The 21,028-nt window shown below is 43.1% G+C and overlaps 2 protein-coding genes across 2 annotated transcripts in view; one reads left to right on the top strand and one right to left on the bottom strand.

Annotated features, from left to right (window-relative positions):
- The window catches only part of LOC100123248 (neuroligin 5), a 101,911-nt gene that overhangs the window by 3,253 nt on the left and 77,630 nt on the right, over positions 1-21,028 (bottom strand). Inside the window, exons 4-8 of the mRNA XM_008216641.3 lie at positions 19,624-19,776; positions 18,999-19,202; positions 2,822-3,014; positions 1,859-2,303; positions 37-310 (exon numbers count right to left, since the gene is read on the bottom strand). Coding sequence (XP_008214863.1) covers positions 37-310; positions 1,859-2,303; positions 2,822-3,014; positions 18,999-19,202; positions 19,624-19,776 — 1,269 coding nt within the window. The remainder of the gene's footprint in view (positions 1-36; positions 311-1,858; positions 2,304-2,821; positions 3,015-18,998; positions 19,203-19,623; positions 19,777-21,028) is intronic.
- Positions 9,875-12,350, top strand: LOC107982164 (general transcription factor IIF subunit 1-like). Its single transcript, XM_016989705.2, has 5 exons — positions 9,875-10,022; positions 10,123-10,169; positions 10,314-10,685; positions 10,922-11,803; positions 11,884-12,350. The coding sequence occupies exons 1-5, from the start codon at positions 9,981-9,983 to the stop codon at positions 12,092-12,094; spliced, it is 1,554 nt and encodes a 517-aa protein (XP_016845194.2). The 5' UTR covers positions 9,875-9,980; the 3' UTR covers positions 12,095-12,350.

Below are 21,028 nucleotides of genomic sequence, written 5' to 3'. Positions count from 1 at the left end.
ATATACATTACAAATTACAATTCGCGAATGATATACCAATGGTGAGATACTGCTGGGTCCCGGTCTCGTATTTCTCCCAGGTGAGTCCTCGATAGCGAGTCTTCTCCTTGATGGTGCCGTAGTCCACGGATTCGATGTTGTGCGGCTCGTTCGGATTGCCAGTCTTGGCGAAGTTGGTGAAGAACGTAAGGACAGCTTCGGCTACGCCCTGATCGGCTCGGGAGTAGTTCTGGGGAAAGAATCGACCGCCGGAGATCAGCGGCAGACCGAATATGTAGGGGATGGCTTCGCCTCGGACGCTGCCCAGTCTCTGCGAGAGAAAACGTGTTCGTTAGATTCATATAGAGATTTTATTTTTATGTGGGCTGTGTGCAGTTTGAATTTTTTGTTTGATCTGTGCAGGTATGATTTTTTTGCGTATAGGCGCTTGACGGATTTGTTATTGTAAAAATGAACGAAAAAATCCGATACACGAGAGTTTTACGAAAAATGTTCGATCTTTTTCGAAGCTTCGTTTAATCCGATTCAAATTTCGCGGCATTTACATTGTTCAATAAATTGGAAAAACTATCGTTAGAAGTTTTACGCTCGACTATTCGCCGTTGAGTTATTTTTGCGGTTAGCGTTGATGTACCGACTTTGAACTTTCTGTATTACAGGGCCTTAAAAGCATTACGGGGGGTATATAAGTGAGTTTACATTTTCTGTTACACGCCACATCGTAGTTTATTAATAAATTCCGTTACTCAGCGCGCGATCGATAAAACAGAGATAATGTCTGATAAATTATTCAAATAAACTACGTTGAATTTTAAAGAAAGTTTAATTTTTTCTACATTATAACGAGTGAATCGTCATGCGCGCGTTTTTCTTCTTATCTTAATTAAAAAAGAGATCCTACTCGACGTTCTCGGCCTCTTTGTCATCGAGAGCCGTGCGCGGTATTATAATTGGGGAAAGAAATTTGCTTTCAGAAGTTTTGTGTTTCAGAGAGCCTCTTTCTGTGTTTTCTCATTTCTCCTCCCGTCACGTCGTCGTCGTTCCTTTTTAGCTGTATGGCGCAGCGCTCCGCCTCCAAATCCGTTCTAATTAAATAGCAAACTTTCAAAAATCTAGCCCTGTTTACTCGTCGCGGCCGAGTGTGTCCGACGAGATTTTAATTTTATAAAATCTAAAGCCCTGACTTTATAATACTTTCTATCCGCGCGGACGGGAGTTTTAGCCTCTGCGCGTAATTCTCTATTACGATGAGAGAGCGTGAGCTGTACTGTTGCGCGTTGTATTCTTTATAAATAATGTTTATGCTTGATGGATGTAAAATATAAAATGAACGATCGGGGCACATCTCTTAAAAATTGCAAAGTTCCTCCGGAGGTATACGCGCTGAAAAAATATCGCGAAATTGCGAGGAAGAGGTACACGCGACGTCGGTGAAAGATACTCCGAGGAATATCACAAAAGGTCGTCTCTACCTCCGGCTGTCTGGTCCGGAAGGGGCAAACTTCAACCTACTCGCTTTCTACACTCGAGGCTCCTCTTTTTTTCTTCGTCCGCGCGCACGTGTGCCTGCTAAAGAAAGCTCGCTTGGCTTCTCCCCCTCTCTCTCTCTCTCTCTCTCTCTCTCTCTCTCTTTCTTTCTAGTAAAAAGACACAGGAGAGAGAGAGAGAGAGGACGAGCTCGTGGTTTTCAATGTTCCTTTTCATAAATTGCCCAGACAATGGAGCTTACACTCGCTAATGTTTCCAGGGGGCCGCCTTTGAAGTCGAAATTATTGAATTTTGCACAAGCGCTTCTCTTTGAAATGCATCCAAGACGTTATTTTCGACTTTTGCATCTTTTGCTTTCAGCAAAGCTCACCTGGGGATAATCGCTGTCCTTGGTCTGGTAATTGAAATGAAAGAAGTACGTGCTGGCGCCTCGTCTGGCGTGATAAAAGGCTATCCTCATGAGTGGAGCAACCGTGTGACCGTCGCTAAGTGCCTCCATAGTCGACTCGCGTATGTTGATGGGATGCAGTACGGGCTTGTCCCAGTCGGTGTACTCGTTTCTCACCGCGCTGAATATCTCGTTCAAATGGTAGACGTAAGCGTTGCGTATGAAGGTCCGCAGTACGCGATTACGCTGGTCCTCTTCGAAGCCGTACTGGATGTCGTTAGCGTTGAAGTCGAGATAGGACTCGGCGGTCGAGACACCGAGGATCAAAGGGACCTTGATGAACGCGTCGCTCAGCCGTTCCATGTCCAGACCCGGATCCGGATGACTACCGTCCACCGGCACACTCGGACCGATGCTCGGCATGAATCTGCGGGCATATCAAATGTAAATTATCCCTTTGAATTTTACCCCCTATATACACTGCAGCTTTGTTCGGTGGTTGCTGTTATTGTTATTGTTGCACTGCACCCGGAGGTGGGTTCGAAATTTTTGAAAATTTCGCAGATTACGCGCGGGAAAAAGATTGCGCGCAGCGCAGCTAACGGGCGGGAAGTACTTAAACTCGAGACACCTTTGTGCGAGAGAGGGTAAAGTGCAGAAGCGCAGGGTGAAAAGGCCGTTCTTAATTTAATGAAAAATTCTTTATCCTCAAACTGAGTTAAGTCTCTCGTAATCAGATTTACCTGTCCCTCTCTCGCGACTCGTTATCTTTTCACGAAACTTTTTGCCAGTATAATATGGATAATGCGCGCGCGCATGTGCTATATAGCAGTAGCGAACAAAGGACGAGATAATGTAAGAATAATGGTATAGTGAGGTTGTCGCTTGTGTATTAACAAATTCAAAGTATAATATTGTAAAAAATTAAAGCCTGTACTCGCGTACTTGATTTCGTTAAGCTCGACGCCGAGCAGAGCTTCGAGGGAGACAGCCCTGAGGCACTCGGCGATATCCTCGTCGTTCTCGTGTCGGCAGTCGAGCTGTTTGGCGACCTGAACCCGCAGATCGTTTGGATCGTGTATCGAAGCCCATGGACTCAGTGCGGAGCCGCTCAGCAGCACTATGTTGTGGAAAAGACCTGTGAACAAAAGCATGTGATTTTTTAATATAAAGTGCCGTGTAAACGTGTACTTTAGAATTAACTGATAATTATAATGAGAGTGTTGTGTTTACGATGGATTTATTTTGCTTGGAAACGAGATATAACGAGTGAGATTCGCGTTTATTATGCAAAATGCTGTGGGTATATATGCGTGAAACATGTGCTAGCTGTGTACAATAAAGTCAGATATAAAAGCTTCGGTTATACAGCGGCACTGTAATCGTCGGCGCTCGAAAAAGGCCTATTGTGAACCTTCCTAACAACTCCCAATAAACTCCCAACAAGTTTATTACAAGACAGCTGCGAATAAATTTATTGTACTATCGAAAAAATGACAATGAAAAGTAGGCGTCATCGTAAAGAGACATTCCTTCACATTTATAAGCTGACCGTCGTAGACTCAAAACCGAATCCAATCCTCGTCAACGATCGGTCATTTCGCAAAGATCCTCTTCAATCATCCACACACACGTATACCAGGTGTCCACCACCAAACCGTCCATAGGGGAAGTGTAGGTAGAAACAATTTACCCGGGAAAAATCATAGTGAAAAAATTTGGAGACCTTCTTCGGATTTTACAGCCCATAATGAGGGGAAGGTAATCCGCGGAGGAAGGGTCGAGGATGAGGCTGCCGGTCAAGGGGCAATAAACTTGCTATCCGTACAAAACATAGTTTACTAAATTTCTGTATAAACAACGAAATCAAAAATTGTCAAACAAAATTTTAATAAATGAAAAATGCTGATTTAAAGCAAATTTGAATGACAAAAAACGGATATGATTTGCTCAATGCTTTCACAGTACTAAAATAGGCCAAAACTAAGCATTTTTTATCGTTCAAAATTCGTTGGCCTACAAATATTAATTTATAAACAGTAAGCAATTTTTATTTGTTGGTTATTTCATAAATAAAAAAGAGACATTATTTGTGACGGCCGGCGTGCTGGAAATTATTAATAAAATTTTCATTTTTCACATGTTTATTTTTATACAAAAACTTGAATATTTGAGTCATAGTTTTTAAGTAATTAATAAACGTAGAAAATGTTAATCGTAATATATATTATTTTTTTAACCTAACGGGCTTAAGTCAGGTTAACGCGGCATTCGATGGGTGCAGAATCCAATCCACTGATTTAAGAATTTTGCTTCCAAGTAATCAGTAGCGATGCGTCAAGTGATTGATAATGTATTGATACTATATTTATATTAATTAGTTTTTCTATAAATGAGAAGAGACATTTTTGAGATAATCGGCGTGCTGGTCTCTGGTCGGCTGCTTCGAATGCTTAAAATGCTTAGTTTTGGCCTATTTTAGTACTGTGAATGCATTGAGTAAATCTTATCCGATTTTTTTCATTCAAATTTGCTTTAAATCAGCACTTTTCATTTATTAAAATTTTGTTTGACAATTTTTGATTTCGTTGTTTATACAGAAATTTAGTAAACTATGTTTTGGATGGATAGCAAGTTTATTGCCCCTTGACCGGCAGCCTCATCCTCGAGCCTTCCTTCACGGATTATCTTCCCCTCATTATGGGCTGTAAAATTATTATTTATTGGACCTATAAATTTATTTGGAGGAAGCTACGTGCTAATGAATTGGCAGCTGTTTTTCTTATTAACATCAATTCATGCAAACGTTTATAACTCGAGGTTACAGCCCAAAATTGATTGTTTACAGCTTAAAAACCAATTATTTGTTATAAAACTTTGCGACTATATACATTTTACATAAAAACGTTGAATGTAAAAGTTGTAGACATTTTCAAAACTCAACTTTTTACCGTGACGATGATTTTTTCAAAACGCTTATACATAAAACAACAACCCTAGAAACGATTTTTGGTATATATAATTGAATAACAAGTTCGGTGCGACACGCTCTATCAGGCCCAAAATTTGGCACAAAAGCTTTAATTAATTGCCTGACGCTTCGCGCGAGCGTCGGTAGATCGGGCGAGTGCGCAGAGAGAATTTCAGTCGGTTTTATTTAGGATGAACTTTTGAAATATTTTCCCGACCAGTGCTTAATGCCATATTCGTATGCGCTGAAAACAAAGCGTTTGAAGAAAAATATTCATGAAATAATATAATATAAAATTAATATTTGTAGGCAAACATATTGGATGCCAACGAATTTTGAATGATAAATAATGATTATTATTGGCCTATTTTAGTACTGTGAAAGCATTGAGTAAATCTTATCCGATTTTTGTCATTCAAATTTGCTTTAAATCAGCATTTTTCATTTATTAAAATTTTGTTTGACAATTTTTGATTTCGTTGTTTATACAGAAATTTAGTAAACTATGTTTTGTATGGATAGCAAGTTTATTGCCCCTTGACCGGCAGCTTCATCCTCGACCCTTCCTCCACGGATTATCTTCCCCTCATTATGGGCTGTAAAATCCGAAGAAGGTCTCCAAATTCTTTCACTATGATTTTTCCCGGATAAATCGTTTCCACCTACACTTCCCCTATGGACGGCTAGGTGGAGGACACCCGGTATACAGAACCAACACAGTCTGTCGAGTTTATACGGGCAGCTTTATTGCCGCTATTAAAAGATGACGCGGTGAGAGAGAAAGCCAAGGCAGATATATCCTGCGCACACTGCAGTGGGCTGGAGTGTTGCCAATATTGATATGGTCGTGTGCAACCGATACACGCGGCGGAGCGAGCCGCACGAGCCAATTACGCGATCTGTGTATGTATGCATTGGTGTATAGCTAGCGACGATTCGGTCCGATCTCGGCAACTTCGATGAGCGTCCGGCCCCTGCGCGATGCAGTTTCAGCCTGATTACGTTTGTAACGCACTAACGCGACAGGATGTATTCGGACTTGGCGGGTATACAGCTGCGGTTGCTCGTGGCGATCGATCAAGGCAAAAATTTGATCGTAAGGGTCACTGGAGCTTAACTCGAGTTTACGTATTATTGCATATTTTAAAATCTATTTCTAACACGCACACACACACGCATACGCGAGATTATAAAATAGCAGACCATACGTCCCCTATACACATCGTTGAATTCGTTTTTCCGTCGACGTCGGCTCTCTATAGAAAAAAGAAGAGTCGCCGCACGTGCGGCTCGTAAGTTTAAGCTGTCATCAAAAGGCTATAGGTTTTATCGGTTATAAAAAATGCAGGAATCGCTCTGGCTCGCTCGCTCGCCACCGAATCATTTTCCAACCGCAACACCTGCCACGCGACTCTCGCTTGGAAAATTACACTCTGCGCAAGCTCTATACTCCCGAGCTTTTACCTCACGAGCGATGTACATTTGATTATGCGTTACGACCTGAAAACAAAAATTAACTGCAGCTTCGAATCGCGTACACGGGCCTCTCGAAAAATTCATATATAGTATTGTGTTTCAAACGAGCGTATATAACGGCGATTCGAAAGAATGCTTGCATGCGCGCGCGCTGAAAAATATCAAAGCGAAACGCGCGGTTCAATTAGTTTTTCAATTTGTCCGCGAACTCACAATGCGCGCAGAACCGTGAAAAAACATCACGACACGACGAGCCAATCATTTCGATACCGCGGATGCGTATGTTATACCTATTGGGTTTTTTTTTTATTTCGCGATATTTCGAGGATTCCGCGATGATTGATCTTTTTTTGCGCGTTTATTGAGTTTCTTTTTTTGTTCGGCGCTTCGCAAAATTGACTATTCTTTCATAAAAGTTAGCCCCCCTACACGCCGAGGCGAAACACAGAGCAGCAGCAGGTGTATGCAAATTCCGCGGAAACAATTTTATCGCAGTAACTTCTCGTTAAAAGGCCTCTAGCGCTGACAAGGAGAGAGTACAGGATCAGTCGTAAAAAGCTCGGCGCGCGCGAAAAAAGCTCGTCCGCGCGCGCACATGTTCTCGGGGTCTTGAAAAAGCAATTCCGTCGATTCTCCATTCGATCCACTGCAGCAGTGTAGTGAGAGGGAGAGAGAGAACGACGTCATCGCGCGGCTGGATAGTATAGAGGGCCGAATGATAAAACCGCACGCGAAAGGAAATTGTGTAGCTTTCGTTAGCACGCGGCTCGCTAAGATTAAAAGTAAACAAGAAACAACGGACGGAGCGATAACATCCGCGAGAGCGAAGAATGGGGGATCGGAAAAGACTCGTTGCTGAGAGGGAGGGATGAGGGAACACGGCTCTTGACAAAAGGCCGAGGCGGAGGAGGAGGAGTAGGAGGAGGAGAGATAGCAGTCCGGCGCGTAGTGCAGGGTAGAACTTTGCAATTTTCCTGGGGGGATTGAAAGTAAATCAAAGTTTGAAAGGGCCGGGACCGCGTCCTCACTTTCCTAGAATATGGGCGAATCTAATTTATTGTCTTTAGCTACACGCTATAGGTATAGTATAATGCTATACGCGCGGTGCACAGTAGCAGCAGCAGCCCCGGTGTAGCTATAGTTATATGTAGAGGAAAAGGGAAGCGCGGCTGCTGCTTGGCTGAACTCGAGGCTGTATGTATATACCCTGGAAATTTGGATGTATGTCTATATATATATATATATGCGACTCTCGCTCCGGCGAACGGGCTTCAATTAATACCTTCGCTTGCTACCTTCCGCTGCCCTCTGCACACATTGTTTTCCCTACGCGTCTGAGCTTCTATACGTGTGTGTGTTTGCTTTAATGCGATTTCGAGGGGAATTTATATTCGGCAAGGCTCTAGTGATTCTATTATACATCGACTTTACCCACGCGGCTGTTAGTTTTTATAATTTTTTTTTTGCGCGCACAGTGCCGCTGAAGAAATAATTCACAGCTGGCGAACTTTGATTCGGTATGAGCGGGGAATTCGTTTAGGAGCTTTATATAGTTTTTCAGCTGCGTAAGCGGGGGCCAGGATTATACTATTCCGGAAAAGAATTTCGAGGCGTAGTACATATATGCGGAAGAGAGGGAGAGAGGAAAGCGTTTTTAGAGAGGGAAAAATCAAATAACAGATATTTTTCGTCGTTCGACACTTGTTTTTTCAGTGCTAAACGATCTGCACGGGCAGAGGGAATTTTAGCCGGTTTTATTTTGGACGAGTTTTTTTGTAACATTTTCTCGCACGAGTGCTTAATGCCCATATACTCGTATGCGCTGAAAACAAAGCGTTTGAAGAAAAACATGCTGTGATTTTATTCTATTTTTTACAGCCAAATCCGCCACCTCAGATAACAGAAATCAGACCTATAAATTTATTTGGAGGAAACTACGTGCCAATAAATTGGCAGCGGTTTTTCTTATTAACTTCAACTCATGCAAACGCTTATAACTCGAGGTTACAGCCCAAAATTGATTGTTTACAGCTTAAAAACCAATTATTTGTTATAAAACTGCGGCTACATGCATTTTACATAAAAACGTTTTATGTAAAAGTTGTAGACATTTTCAAAACGCTTATACATAAACAACAACCCTAGAAACGATTTTTGGTATATATAATTGAATACCAAGTTCGGTGCGACACGCTCTATCAGGCCCAAAATTTGGCACACAAGCTTTAATTAATTGCCTGACGCTTCGCGCGAGCGTCGGTAGTTCGGGCGAGTGCGCAGAGAGAACTTCAGCCGGTTTTATTTAGGATGAACTATTTGAAATATTTTCCCGACCAGTGCTTAATGCTATATTCGTATGCGCTGAAAACAAAGCGTTTGAAGAAAAATATGCTGCGATTTTGTACTTTTCGGTTGTCGAACTGGATAAATAAAGTAAAATTAAAAAATTAGAGCAGGCGTAGGTGAGACGCTTGGGTCCTGTGCAGTCGTAAGCGGTGCTCGAGAGTGGGAGTAAGAGGGGAAGAACCGGCACTGCAACCCTCAGCCTACACGGAGAAAAAAAAACGTTGAGGCTACTCAAAACTTCAGTAGAATCTACTTGACGACTTAGGTAAAGAAAATCCTGCGCGGTAGACACTCATCGAATGCGCAGAAGGGCCCAAACTCGTCTAGCCCCGCCTACCGCCACTGCTGCGCTTCCCCCACTTTTCTCGCTCGGAAATTTCGTGCTGTGCGAGTCTATTCTCGCACATTTTTTACGCAAGTAGATCCTACTGAAGTCGCTTCGGTAGATTCAACATTTTTTTTCTCCGTCTACATATCGAGATTGTTTGTTGTACATTAAGGAAGGCGTAAGAAATCTTATTAATAAATTCTAGCATAATTCCCGTTAGAGCTAGACATACCTCTGGAAGCGTCCTAATTGTGTCCCGATCTACCTGAGGGTCATTATGAATGACTCATGAAGCTCCAGGTACGAAAACCCAAGCGGCAAGCCTTCAGCGCAGCAGTTGGGCGTGTCAAGAAAAGCCGATTATCCCCTCCACCGCTACGGACCAAGGTAAGACGCTTGGGTCCTGTGCAGACCTAAGCGGTGCTCGAGAGTGGGAGTAAGAGGGTAAGAATCGACGCTGCGATCCTCAGCCTATATATCGAGATTGTTTGTTGTACATTAAGGAAGGCGTAAGAAATCTTATTAATTTATTCTAGCATAATTCCCGTTAGAGCTAGACATACCTCTGGAAGAAACCCAGCGCCGTATCGTCTACTAATGTTTGGGTAAAACCACGTTGCCGCCTAGCAGAATTTTATTGCATGCCTGCGACGCATTTACGACATAGCGTCCTAATTGTGTCCCAATCTACCTGAGGGTCATTATTAATGGCTCGTGAAGCTCCAGGTACGAAAACCCAAGCGGCAAGCCTTCAACCCAGCAGTTGGGGGTGTCAAGAAAAGCCGATTCTCCCCTCCACCGCTACGGACCTATCCTAACGTAAGGGCAAAACGCCACCCCGACAGCACTGCGGAGATGCCTATAAATATACTGTGCGGAGCATGTATCAGGCAGAACTCGAGAAATATCAGACTCGAAACTGTCAGAGCTAACTGACCACTTGATATAAATTGAAATTTATATTTTAAAAGCACGGCGCAATAATGAATTCCGCTAGATTAGCATCAGCAGCTACGGTATCAGAGGTAAGCTTTTTTATTTTCAATAATCAAACCGTTAAACTTTGTTGAAGATCACTTTGTATTTTTTGGGAACCAAGCTAATCATGTATTCTATTTTTTACAGCCAAATCTTCCGCCACAGATAACTGAGTTCAGCGTAAGGGTGCCGAAGTAAGTATTTGAATAAATTTGAATAAATCATTTTTTAATATCTCGCAATTTTTACCTACGAAGCGCTGAACTCGATTCTGACTATCGGAACGAGTGCAAAGCGATCTTAAACGACTAACGTTCTGTATCTGTTTATTTTTCCAGAAACACGAAGAAAAAATTTAATGTAATGAAATTTAATACAGCCCAAGGAATCGACTTTAATGAATGGAAGGACGCGAAGATGGAGAGAGAAAATAACAGGAGTGATTTTAACAGGGCACAAGAGGAGATACCCAAATACGGAGCCGGTTCAGAGTTTGGCAGAGAAGCCAGAGAAGAGGCAAGGAGGAAGAAGTTTGGCATCATAAGTCAAAAGTACAATCCGGAAGCCCAGCCTTGGATACTCAAACCTACGGGTAAAACCGGCAAAAAGTTCAAGGGCAATCGAAACGGCGGCATCGGTGACAATTCAGCTTACTACGTCTTCGTCAGCGGTGACGACGGAAATATAGAGGCATTTCCACTAAAGGAATGGTAAGAATATTTACGTATTTACTCATTGCCTAACTATAATAGTTACTTTATTCCCTGCAAAGTGGGACTAAGGTAGCCCGCATATATTTTTGGCCCCGCATTTACGGAAATATAAATATTTTGTTCCCGCAAATGCGGGAACAAAATTTTGAATTTTAAAATTGCCTTGTTGCATAATGCACTATTATTTTTAAAAGTATGCTATTCAAGCGCTAATTTTGAATTACTTTTCAAAGGTACAACTTCCAGCCCGTTCAAAGGTACAACGCTCTGAGTGCTGAGGAGGCGGAGATGGAGTTCAATCAAAGAAATAAAGTGATGAACTATTTCTCGGTCATGATGCGAAAGAGATTACGCAACGATGAAGAAAACGACGAAGATAGCGAAATGCTGAAAACCGAGAAAGGAAAGAAGACAGGAAAGGACTCGAAAGTTTTAAAAATTTCTGAAATGGATGACTGGATGGACAGCGACGACGACGATGATTCCGACAGCGACGAGAAGGAAAACAAAAAGAAATCCGACGAGGAAGACGAGGACGATAAGAAAAAGAAAAAGAAAAGTGCTGGCAAAAAGAAGAAAAAGAACGTGTCAGACGATGAAGCGTTCGAAGAGAGCGATGACGGAGACGAGGAGGGAAGAGAGTGCGATTACATATCCGATTCGTCAGCCTCTGAATCCGAGCTCGAGTTGCAAAAGGAAATCAAATCCGTGGCGGAGGAAGATGCTCTGAGAAAATTACTGGTGTCCGATGAAGAGGACGAGGACGAAGACGATAAAGAGAAGAAGGATGAAGCTGAAAAATCTGACGAAACAGACGGCGACAAGGACGACAAGGATAAGAAGAAAGCGGGCACGAGTAATGGAAAGAAGAGCAAAGGCAAGAATGCCCAAAATGGAGAAAAGAAAAACGGCACAGCATCTTCTACCGACGCGAAATCCAGCCCCGATCAGAAGCCAGCCAGTACACCGAGTCCCAGATCAGCCACACCGACCATCGCTAGCGCTGCTATATCCGAGTCGAGGAAGAGACCTTTGACCATTTCGCCTGAGCCTTCGACGGCAATGAAGATGAAAGTGGAAAGTAACTACATGCCGTCATCGTCTGGGTCAAATAGGTATGCATTACTTGGATTTTATAATTTGATGTCGCAATTTGTCGAGCTTGGAATTAATTCGTTTTTATTTTATTTGTCAGCGAAACTGGAATAACAGAAGACGCGGTCAGGCGCTACCTGATGCGCAAGCCGATGACGACGACGGAGCTTCTTCAGAAGTTCAAAGCGAAGAAGACTGGCCACAGGACCGAAGAGATAGTTGTTCTGATAACGAACATTTTAAAGAAAATAAATCCGATCCGTAAGAAGGTCAAAGACAAGCTGTACTTGTCTCTCAAGCCGGAGCAATAGTAGTCGGACTGAGAACGTTTGTGTAAATGTTGATTAATGAATGAGTGTTTTTATTGGATTATTTTCAAGAGTCAATTTTTTAAATTTCGATTATTTATTTACGATTTTAATTGTATTTGTACATGTATTTCAATCAATTTGGACAATGTTGGCCAATAATTCTAGTATTTTATTAAGTTTTTTGTCTATAGCCGACCTGCTGCTAGTGTGATTTCAAAATTGTAAAAAATGTTAAATAAACTTTATTTTAAGCATATGTAACGCATTCACGATGTTATATTATTCCCAAACCAACACGGAAAAAAAGTGAGCCTAATGGAAGGACACCGGCACTCGTGTGCAGAATCAGGAAAGCTGAATTATGCCGATACAGCGCATACGCGTGTTATTAGGGCACACAATCGTGCCGAATGAGAGCGGTCTGAGCGAAGCCGATGCAGCACAGACCCGGTGACGATTTGGCATCATAGTTCTTGTGCTGCCCGCTGCTTCGTTCACAGCGCGCTCTCTCCGAAGTGTCTCCGCATAGTGTCACAGAGGCATTTTTCCATTCGGTTCGGCGTGTAGCTCACAGTTCTAGTTGTGTTGAGTACTTGACTACACCAACGGGTTTATAACCTAAAATCCATAAACTTAATAATTAAATTTCTTTAACGCAGTAAATTCTGAAATCATTTACGTTAAAAAAAATGATTTTACAATAAATTTTGAAAATACAAGGAAATGCGTTAAGAGCAGTAACCTAACCTTGAATACAAATTTACATATAATCACACTCAAAACTCACTAACATATATGTATACTATTCTGGCATGCATGTTTTTATGTAAGTGTGGATATTATAAAAAACATTAGGTGTAATCTGTGTGTTCAAGATTGCCAATGATGAAAATCAAATTCTCAATGATTGTACGATTACTTTTTTCAATTTTTCTTTTTGCTCTCAATTAAAATTTATCATACTTAGAGGGCTGAAATTTTGCATGGTGATTTGTTTTAAGTTGTTAAAACAATATATCCACTTGTCTTTATCTCAAGTGCTGTAGTTTAAATGCTCATGTAAACACCCATGTGTAAATTTTGCCTCCGGAGCCATGGGCTTCGGTGTAGATCAGCTAGCCAAGACAGACAAGCAAAAATTGTTACCCTAGCCTGTTTCTACATAATAAAATAAGCATCTGCATGACAGATTAAACATCTTGCATGAATACACTGCATGATATAAGGAACTATAGTGATATATACTGCCTGCGACTGACTGGAACACTTAGTTGGAGAATTATATCTATCAAGATCAACACATTTATACTCCATCATTGGCAATCTTGAACACACAGATTAAATAAAAACATGCATGCCAGAATAGTGTATATATATATATATATATATATATATATATATGTGCGTGTGTGTGCGTTAGTGAGTTTTGAGTGTGATTATATGTAAATGTGTATGCATAAATATTCAAGGTTAGGTTACTGCTCTTAACACATTTCCTTGTAATTTCAAAATTTATTGTAAAATCATTTTTTTAAACGTAAATGATTTCAGAATTTAGTGCGTTAAAAGAAATTTGATTCTTAAGTTTATGGATTTTAGGTTATAAACCCATCGGTGTAGTCAAGTACTCAACATAATGTGGGCATATTATTTTGATATATTATGCTAAGAAAAATATGGCCAATAGTTATTCACCGGCCATGTCTTACAGCGTATTTTCTACGAGGGAAGCCACAAGTCACAACTAGAACTCTGAGCTACACACCGAACCGAATGGAAAAATGCCTCTGTGACACTATGCGCGCGCATGCTTCGGAGAGAGCGCGCTGCGAACGAGGCAGCGGGCAGCACAAGAACTATGGTGCCAAAACGTCACCGGGTCTGTACTGCATGGGCTTCGCTCAGATCGCTCTCATTCGGCACGATTGTGTGCCCTAATGGCACGCGTATGCGCTGTATCGGCATAATTCAGCTTACCTGATTCTGCACACGAGTGCCGGTGTCCTCCCAGTCTCACGTTTTTTTCCGTGAACAGTAGGTGCATAAGTCAAGCATTTTACAACGCGGAAATAGTTAATTGAATACAGGTTGAAATTCAAGGTCATGGTGACGCATGGCAGACGTGCGTCGTCTGCCCGGGCGCGCAGTACGCATGCGCCGTGCCATGAACCAGCTATAGCGTCCGAATGAAGCTATAACCTCGTTCCTTCTAAAAATAAAGACCTTATTCGCACGAAAATTTTCAGGCCACGGAGCCGCGCGCAAGCCGGGCTCTTTTTCCCAAGAACACCTTGAGAGCAAGCCTCTCGAGATAGCGCAAACACGATTGCAGCGAGTTTTTTCGGCCGCTGCACTGTGCGCACACCGCGTTTTCCTCTAAATTTAGCGCACGGCCGGAAAAGTGCTTGTCGTTTCACGAACCAAAAAGCGGAGAAACGCATAAGAACTTGCTCTCTTTCCTTCCCAACTACTATACTAAGCAGGAAAGGGAGAAAGAGAGAGAGAGAGAGAGAAAAGGTGAACGAAGCGCGCGTGTGTGTGGTAATTATAAAAAAGACCGCGAAAGTAGCGGCATGCATGCTCCCCCTAATTGCGGCCGCACCGCGCTACTTTTCTCTATAATTACTAAAAGGACTGGCTCTGGAGGCTGTATATACGTGTATACATACATACAGAGGAGAGTAAGTAGAAAGAGAGATAAATATGGGCTGGGCTCGTCACGCTTTTCTTCGAGGAGGTTCGCATTGCTGCAGTGACCACTTTAAAGCGACGGCTTGTAACGCAGCTCTCCCGACTAGCGAAAAGTTGGAGAAAAGCCTTACGAAAAGTCTTTACTTTTTACTTCTTCTTCTCTCTCTCTCTCTCTCTCTCTCTCTCTCTCTCTCTATATATATATATATATATATATATACACACACACACGCTAGCGTCGCGTGCGCGCGCTTTTTCCTCGATTTTCTTGCCCTCTTTCTCTCTTGATTTCTCGCGCGCAGCTCTGCCGAGGCGATTCTATTTACTTTAATGTTTCTGCGTTTTAATAACGTCTGAGAGTTCGCTCGGAGCTTTTTTTTCTTTCTCTTATTTCTCTGCGCGGCGGGTATAGGCGAGTTCTTTTCCGACAGCTTTCAATTTCTCAAAGTGCTGCATTTACGCGGTTAAATCGTTTAAGAGTTTCATAAAGGAGCCGCGAACGCGCGCTCGGATAAAGGCGTTTTAATCGGATTTATCCTCGTGTTCGCCTTTTTCGACCGAAAGAGAGAGAGAGAGAGAGAGAGAGAGAGAGAGACTCGAAAATCGCGCGTTTCAGCCGTGATGTATAGAGAATTATATCGAATTTAAGAGTAATCGCACTGCACGGGAAGAAATTTTGTCGAGTAAGAATCATGCAATTTTTTCTCGAACGACGATTGAAGCGAATTTTACTCTATATAACTGAGCAATATTTGCTTAAAATTTCTACCCATACGTATAGAGCTTGAAGAAAAAAAAAACGGCGCACGAATTTCACAGCCTGACCGAATGCTGACAACTATCACTCGAAAATTAATGCCGACATAATAGAGGAGCGACGGAAAAGCCGCGGGGATTCAGGTCAATATCCGGCGCTGCAGCGCGCGGAAATAGCCCGGGGCAGCGATTCGAGTAAAGACCCTTGTCGGAGCGAGTACGTATGTATATAGGTATACACGTGGATGTAGGAGACGTTGGTTTTTCAGAGGTAGTATAGGCGCCTCGGCCCCGTATTACAGCACAGCCCAGAGATGCGCGGCTCCGTTTCCGGCTTTCCCGGGAGCTTGCAAGCCTTATGCGCCGGAGCTTGTACTACTGCTGTGTGTCCTCTATAGATGTATGTGTGACTGGTAGGGGTTGTAGAGGATTTCTCGCCGGACACTTCCGATTTCAGGAGGATTCAGAGAGCCGAGTAGCGACTTCTTGGCTCGGAGGAAAATGTGATAATTCGATGATTTTTATCGTATTGGGGCGGATTCTTATTTGCTTTTTTAGATATACAGGTGTTTGGGGCTACGTTATGTACATCGATCGTTGCTGTAGCGAGTAATGGGAAGATGAAGCAAATTTGACAAGGGCTTTTGTAATAAACTGCAGAGAGCCTTTGATGAGCGAAGAAGAGAATGTAATAATTATTTCAAAAGCACGAGAAAGCTTCTTTAAATATTTTAAATCATTTTCGCGTATTTTATTATTTAAAACACGAACCCAAAGATCAAATCTTCGCGATAAAAATTGGATAAAGTGTATAGCGTATATATGAATATCGATATAAATCGACGCTCGCGCGAGTCAACCCGAATTCCCTCAAGCCCGTATCATTTGTTTACGCTCGACGTGCGCGTGTGTATGGATGAATTTTCCGCGAATGTTTATATTTTCTTGGATTCCACCGAGAGAGAGAGAGAGATCATATCCACGAGAGCTTGATATTGATATCGAGCGATTTCGCTTATACAGCCGCGTATGTCTTCGCGGCAGCAGCGCACGTCAGTCGGGATCTTCCCATATAAATGTAAATTTCGAACCACGGAGATGCGCAGCCAACAGTCGAGTGAAATATCCGGACAACATAATATATACGTATAAGAAATGCATCACCTTTGACCATGTATAAATAATCGATCGAGCTCCAGATCGTAGGCTATTGACTCCAGGGCGTCTCTCGATCAACCACACCAGGGGAGAAGCTTCTCGGCGTACACACAATCAAATTAGCCGGACGAATTCTCATTTGAATGAGACCACGCGTACTACTCTATGGCCAAAAGCGGAGATTGAAGCCTCTCAAGTCCAGCGGCGGCATCGACGTGTCTTCGACGTATATATGTCTATACATAATATACACAGCCGAGCGAGCACAAACAGCAAGGGGCAAAACTTAGCCGAGGCAGCCCTCAAGGCGATTGAACCATCTTGTCAAGGTAAACAGTCGAGACTGGGTCGCTTCTTCTTCTTTTTCCCTGTATACAATATTATTGGGTATATCTCGGATATAGTTCCTATATATATATTTCACGTGTAGCTCGTTTAGGCCGCAGCTGGTCGGATTGGTCTCTATTTCTATTAGGGCCGCCGAGTCACGGTTATATCGTTGCGGCGGTGGTACCGCGTGTGATTCGATTGAAATCTTTATGTCGTTTGGCCGAGCGAGGGCTTTCGCCGGTGATGAGAAACGAATTCCCATCGGGGGATTTCTTTTGCGGGAAAAGGGAAGCCCTGGGAAACAGCTTTTGCTGATGTTTACGGATACGGCAGGGGCGAATCTATTCGTTAATTAATTTGCGCGCGATGAGAAGTGCGTGTGATGTGGGAAGGTTTTAATTAACCGAGTTGTGTACTAATTTAAGGTAAAACTAGAGTGGCTTGTTTTTCGGTTATTTATACCGAACGAATAATCGCGCAGCGGAGAAAAACGTGGAAAGAAGAAGCAGACGATGACGAGCGTCTTGAATACACAGTCTATCTGCCTCGAAGAGCGATTATAATGCACCCGACGACGAGGTTACGGCGCAAGAAAACAGCCCCGCAGCCAAAAAGGAATAGAAGAAAAAAAACGCAGCCCACGATGTAGCGCACAGCTACTTCAGCAAGAGAGATCGCTGGAGAACGATTTGTCACGACTGCTTCCGCTCTTTTCCTCTCTTAACCGTCTCTCTATCCCCTTTTCGCTCGGCTTCCTTCCGCTCTAGGCCACGGGGCAGACATTCTGATTTGACAGGGCCGCTCTGTGCCATTGAATCTATACGGACGAGCCTCGAGCGAAGCTGCAGAAGTAATAGTGCCGCAGCCCCGGAAGGCAAGAAGCGAATGCATCCATTAATCAGACACTCTTTTACTCGGGTATAAAAAGCGATTCCGGACTGTATATACGCGTGCGACCGATTTCGTAGCCCTTTTACTAACGGTTGATGAGAGCTGCGCTATGGTAAGGAGGTCACGGGATGAGGAGGTGAAAATCGGAAAGTTTTTTAGTTCAGAGCTGAGACTAAGCTGAATTCTTTGAGAAGTTCTCTCTAATGACCCTGTACGAAGGATGGAATCCATTGATTTCGCTTTATTCATCGAATATTCAATTCGTATTTTCCCTCACTAGATATTTCCGCTCTACACGAGTACAACGCAGCGTCGTCGGGGAAAAAAAGACAACCGCAATTTCGAGCTAAGGGAAAATCCACGAAGGAGGAGAAGAAACAACGAGAGGGCGCGAATGCTAATCGATCGACTTAATAAGCTCTCGATCGGAGCGGCAATTATAATTAACGAGACGAGGATCCCCTCGCACGCGTCTATACCTATATACAACTACTTCTGCACACTCTGCGGTTATACGACGCGAGTTGAAAAATCGAACATCCACCTCTCCGCAATTTTCCGCTCAAAACTACACTGCAACAATAATAACCTTCCTTTGTGCTTCATCGCGTGCATAGACGTAGCGAGTAGCTCTCTCTCTCTCTCTCTCTCTACCCCTAAAAATAATAAGCCCAGTTGAATTAATTCTCTCCCGGCAAACGGATGAATGGGAAATTAGCCGAGCAACAAGCTGCACCGCGCTATTCAAATTGTTCATCCAGCGGTAATAGCCCCCGTATATATATACATATTTGACGTATAACGTACGTAAGCACTCGAAAGAGCTCTTTCGGAATAATTAAGCGAGGACTTTCCGCGCAAGGGAAACATATACACGCTAATTTTTAATTAACACTATATACTCGTATGTATAAACAAGACAAGTGATACACTGCACTCGACGCTTCATTTTCCTAGGGCAGCGCTGTATACAAAAGGGAATAATTAAAGATGTATTGTGTATAAGGGACAAAGGAGACTGTAGCGTTACATACGTTGTCATGCTGAAGTGTAAATTAGCCGTTGGATAGGTACGCACCTTTGGCGAAGGGCGCGAGCAGTATGTAGTTGACGAGGGCAGCGCCAGTGTCGTGGCCCATGAGGGTGACTCGCGTCGGATCACCACCGAACGCGCCGATATTCTCCCTGACCCAAGTAAGTGCCAGAGCGATGTCGTGCAGTGCCAGGTTGCCGCTCATCACCGAGTCCGTCGACTCGGTTATCGGCTTCGTTCGCAGGAAACCTGTGCAGAGACGTTATACCATTTTTTTTCTTCTTAATAATTGAACACGCCGAAAGACCTCTCAGAAAGTTACCAAAGTAAGGGCACAGCGGGAAATTAGTAATTTGCTTAAAAAAGTGCTGCTGTGGCCTAAAAATAAAATCTATCCCCGGGAATGGAAAAAATCTCGGGGAGAAGAAGAAGAAGAAGACTTTTTCCTCTTCTCACAGAGAGCAAAGGAAAAAAAAATAAGAAGAAGAGACTGGAGCACTCAGCGAAAAGTTTTTTCCGCGGCGCGCAAGTTCATCGCGTGCATAATTAGAAGGTCATAAACTGTAATCCCAAAAGTTTGCGGCCCGGCCTTGTCAGCGCGAGGAAATTGCAGTTGAAACAGTTTTTGAGCGCATAGCACTTGTGTGTGTGTGTGTGCATGTAACGTTACCTAGGATCCCGAGGCGGTAGTTTAGGGTAATCACTATGACGTGGCCGGCGCTGGCCAGTACAGAGCCGTCGTAAATGTTGCCGGTGCCCCACTCGAAGCTCTCACCGTGGACGTAGACTATCACGGCGTAAGGCGCCTCCAGTCCTCGCGCACCTGTGCATAGACATACGCGACAAGATTATTATTGCATATTGTGTATTTACGTGCTATATGTATATAGATATCCTCTGGGAAATTGGCTCCGCTGTTTGAAATTAATTCACGCTTTTAAAACAACAGCGTGTCCCGCGGTGTCGCGGCTGTCGAGAGATTCTCTTTTAAAGGCGAAACAAAAGAGAGAAAAAGAAACTTCTCTGCATTTCATGAATGCATTACGAATTTGCGTAGTAGCGCAGCGCATAAATCTGCTTAAAAATAATATTGGATTTTCGTTCGCGGCATATAATTTTAATAATAATTCTTCCCTCGCGGGCGACCACTGCAGCGGAATATCAAGTTTCCGCAGACGATCTCTCTCTCTCTCTCTCTCTCTCTCTCTCTCTCTCGACGGCAAATTGTTTATTAGTCTGTATATAGAACATCTCTGAAATTGGAAACTCGAAGAAAACCGCTACGAAAGCCCCTTGTATTCCAGCTCCGCGAAGCGTTTTCTTATATTTCACCCCTGAAAGTTTTTAATCAAACGTAATTAAACGAGCATTACACACAGAGAGGGCGAACAAAAAAACATCGTCGGAGAGAGTTGACCTGTTACAGTTCCCTCTTAATTACTACTTCATAAGCGATATCCGCGGCGTTAAAGTTCCGACACAAAAATCCAAGCCAAAAAGCATCTGGTGCGTTTAATTAGCCGAAACCTGCTCTTATACAGAGTATAATTGCGAGGACCCTCGGCTTATTTTTCCGTTTAACGGAGAGAGAGAGAGAGAGAGAGAGAGAGAGAGAGAGAGAGAGAGAGAGAGAGAGAGAGAGAGAGAGAGAGAGAGAGAGAGAGTAAAGGAAAATTAAGCGAGCGATTCAGCCGTACACACGAAAATTCATTAAGACACCGAGTAGGCGATAATTCACGCGGGTTAAGCGACTGCCTCGTTATGCGCGAGCTTGAATTTCGAAAAAGCTCTAAGAGCTGAACAGAACGAGAGAGAAAGGCTCTTTTTATGCAGCAGCAGCTGTTCTCCCGAAGAGAAATGCTTCGGGGGAAAAAAGTCGGACTACTGCCGGATTAAGCGCTGGTAAATCGAAGCCGCTCGACTGTATGTGTGTGTGTGTGTGTATTCCGCTCGACTTATTTCCGTAGTAGTAGTAGCAGTGATCGTCGTTTGTTCTGTATACACAGGCTACAGTGTCAAAGGATCGTTCGGAAAATCGCGAGAGTTAATTCGCAGCGGTGATTAGCGTGAAAGCT

The sequence above is a fragment of the Nasonia vitripennis genome, chromosome 4 (genome assembly GCF_009193385.2).
Source record: "Nasonia vitripennis strain AsymCx chromosome 4, Nvit_psr_1.1, whole genome shotgun sequence".
Taxonomy (NCBI): Eukaryota; Metazoa; Arthropoda; class Insecta; order Hymenoptera; family Pteromalidae; genus Nasonia; species Nasonia vitripennis.
Note: the sequence above shows the minus strand (reverse complement) of the source record. Positions and strands in the feature narration are given on the sequence as shown.

Bases quoted from the DNA above. Each gene is read 5' to 3' on its own strand.
- LOC107982164 (XM_016989705.2), top strand. From the start codon at position 9,981: ATGAATTCCGCTAGATTAGCATCAGCAGCTACGGTATCAGAG. The intron at 10,023-10,122 runs GTAAGCTTTTTT...TATTTTTTACAG, and splicing joins CAGCAGCTACGGTATCAGAG to CCAAATCTTCCGCCACAGAT. The intron at 10,686-10,921 runs GTAAGAATATTT...TACTTTTCAAAG, and splicing joins GCATTTCCACTAAAGGAATG to GTACAACTTCCAGCCCGTTC.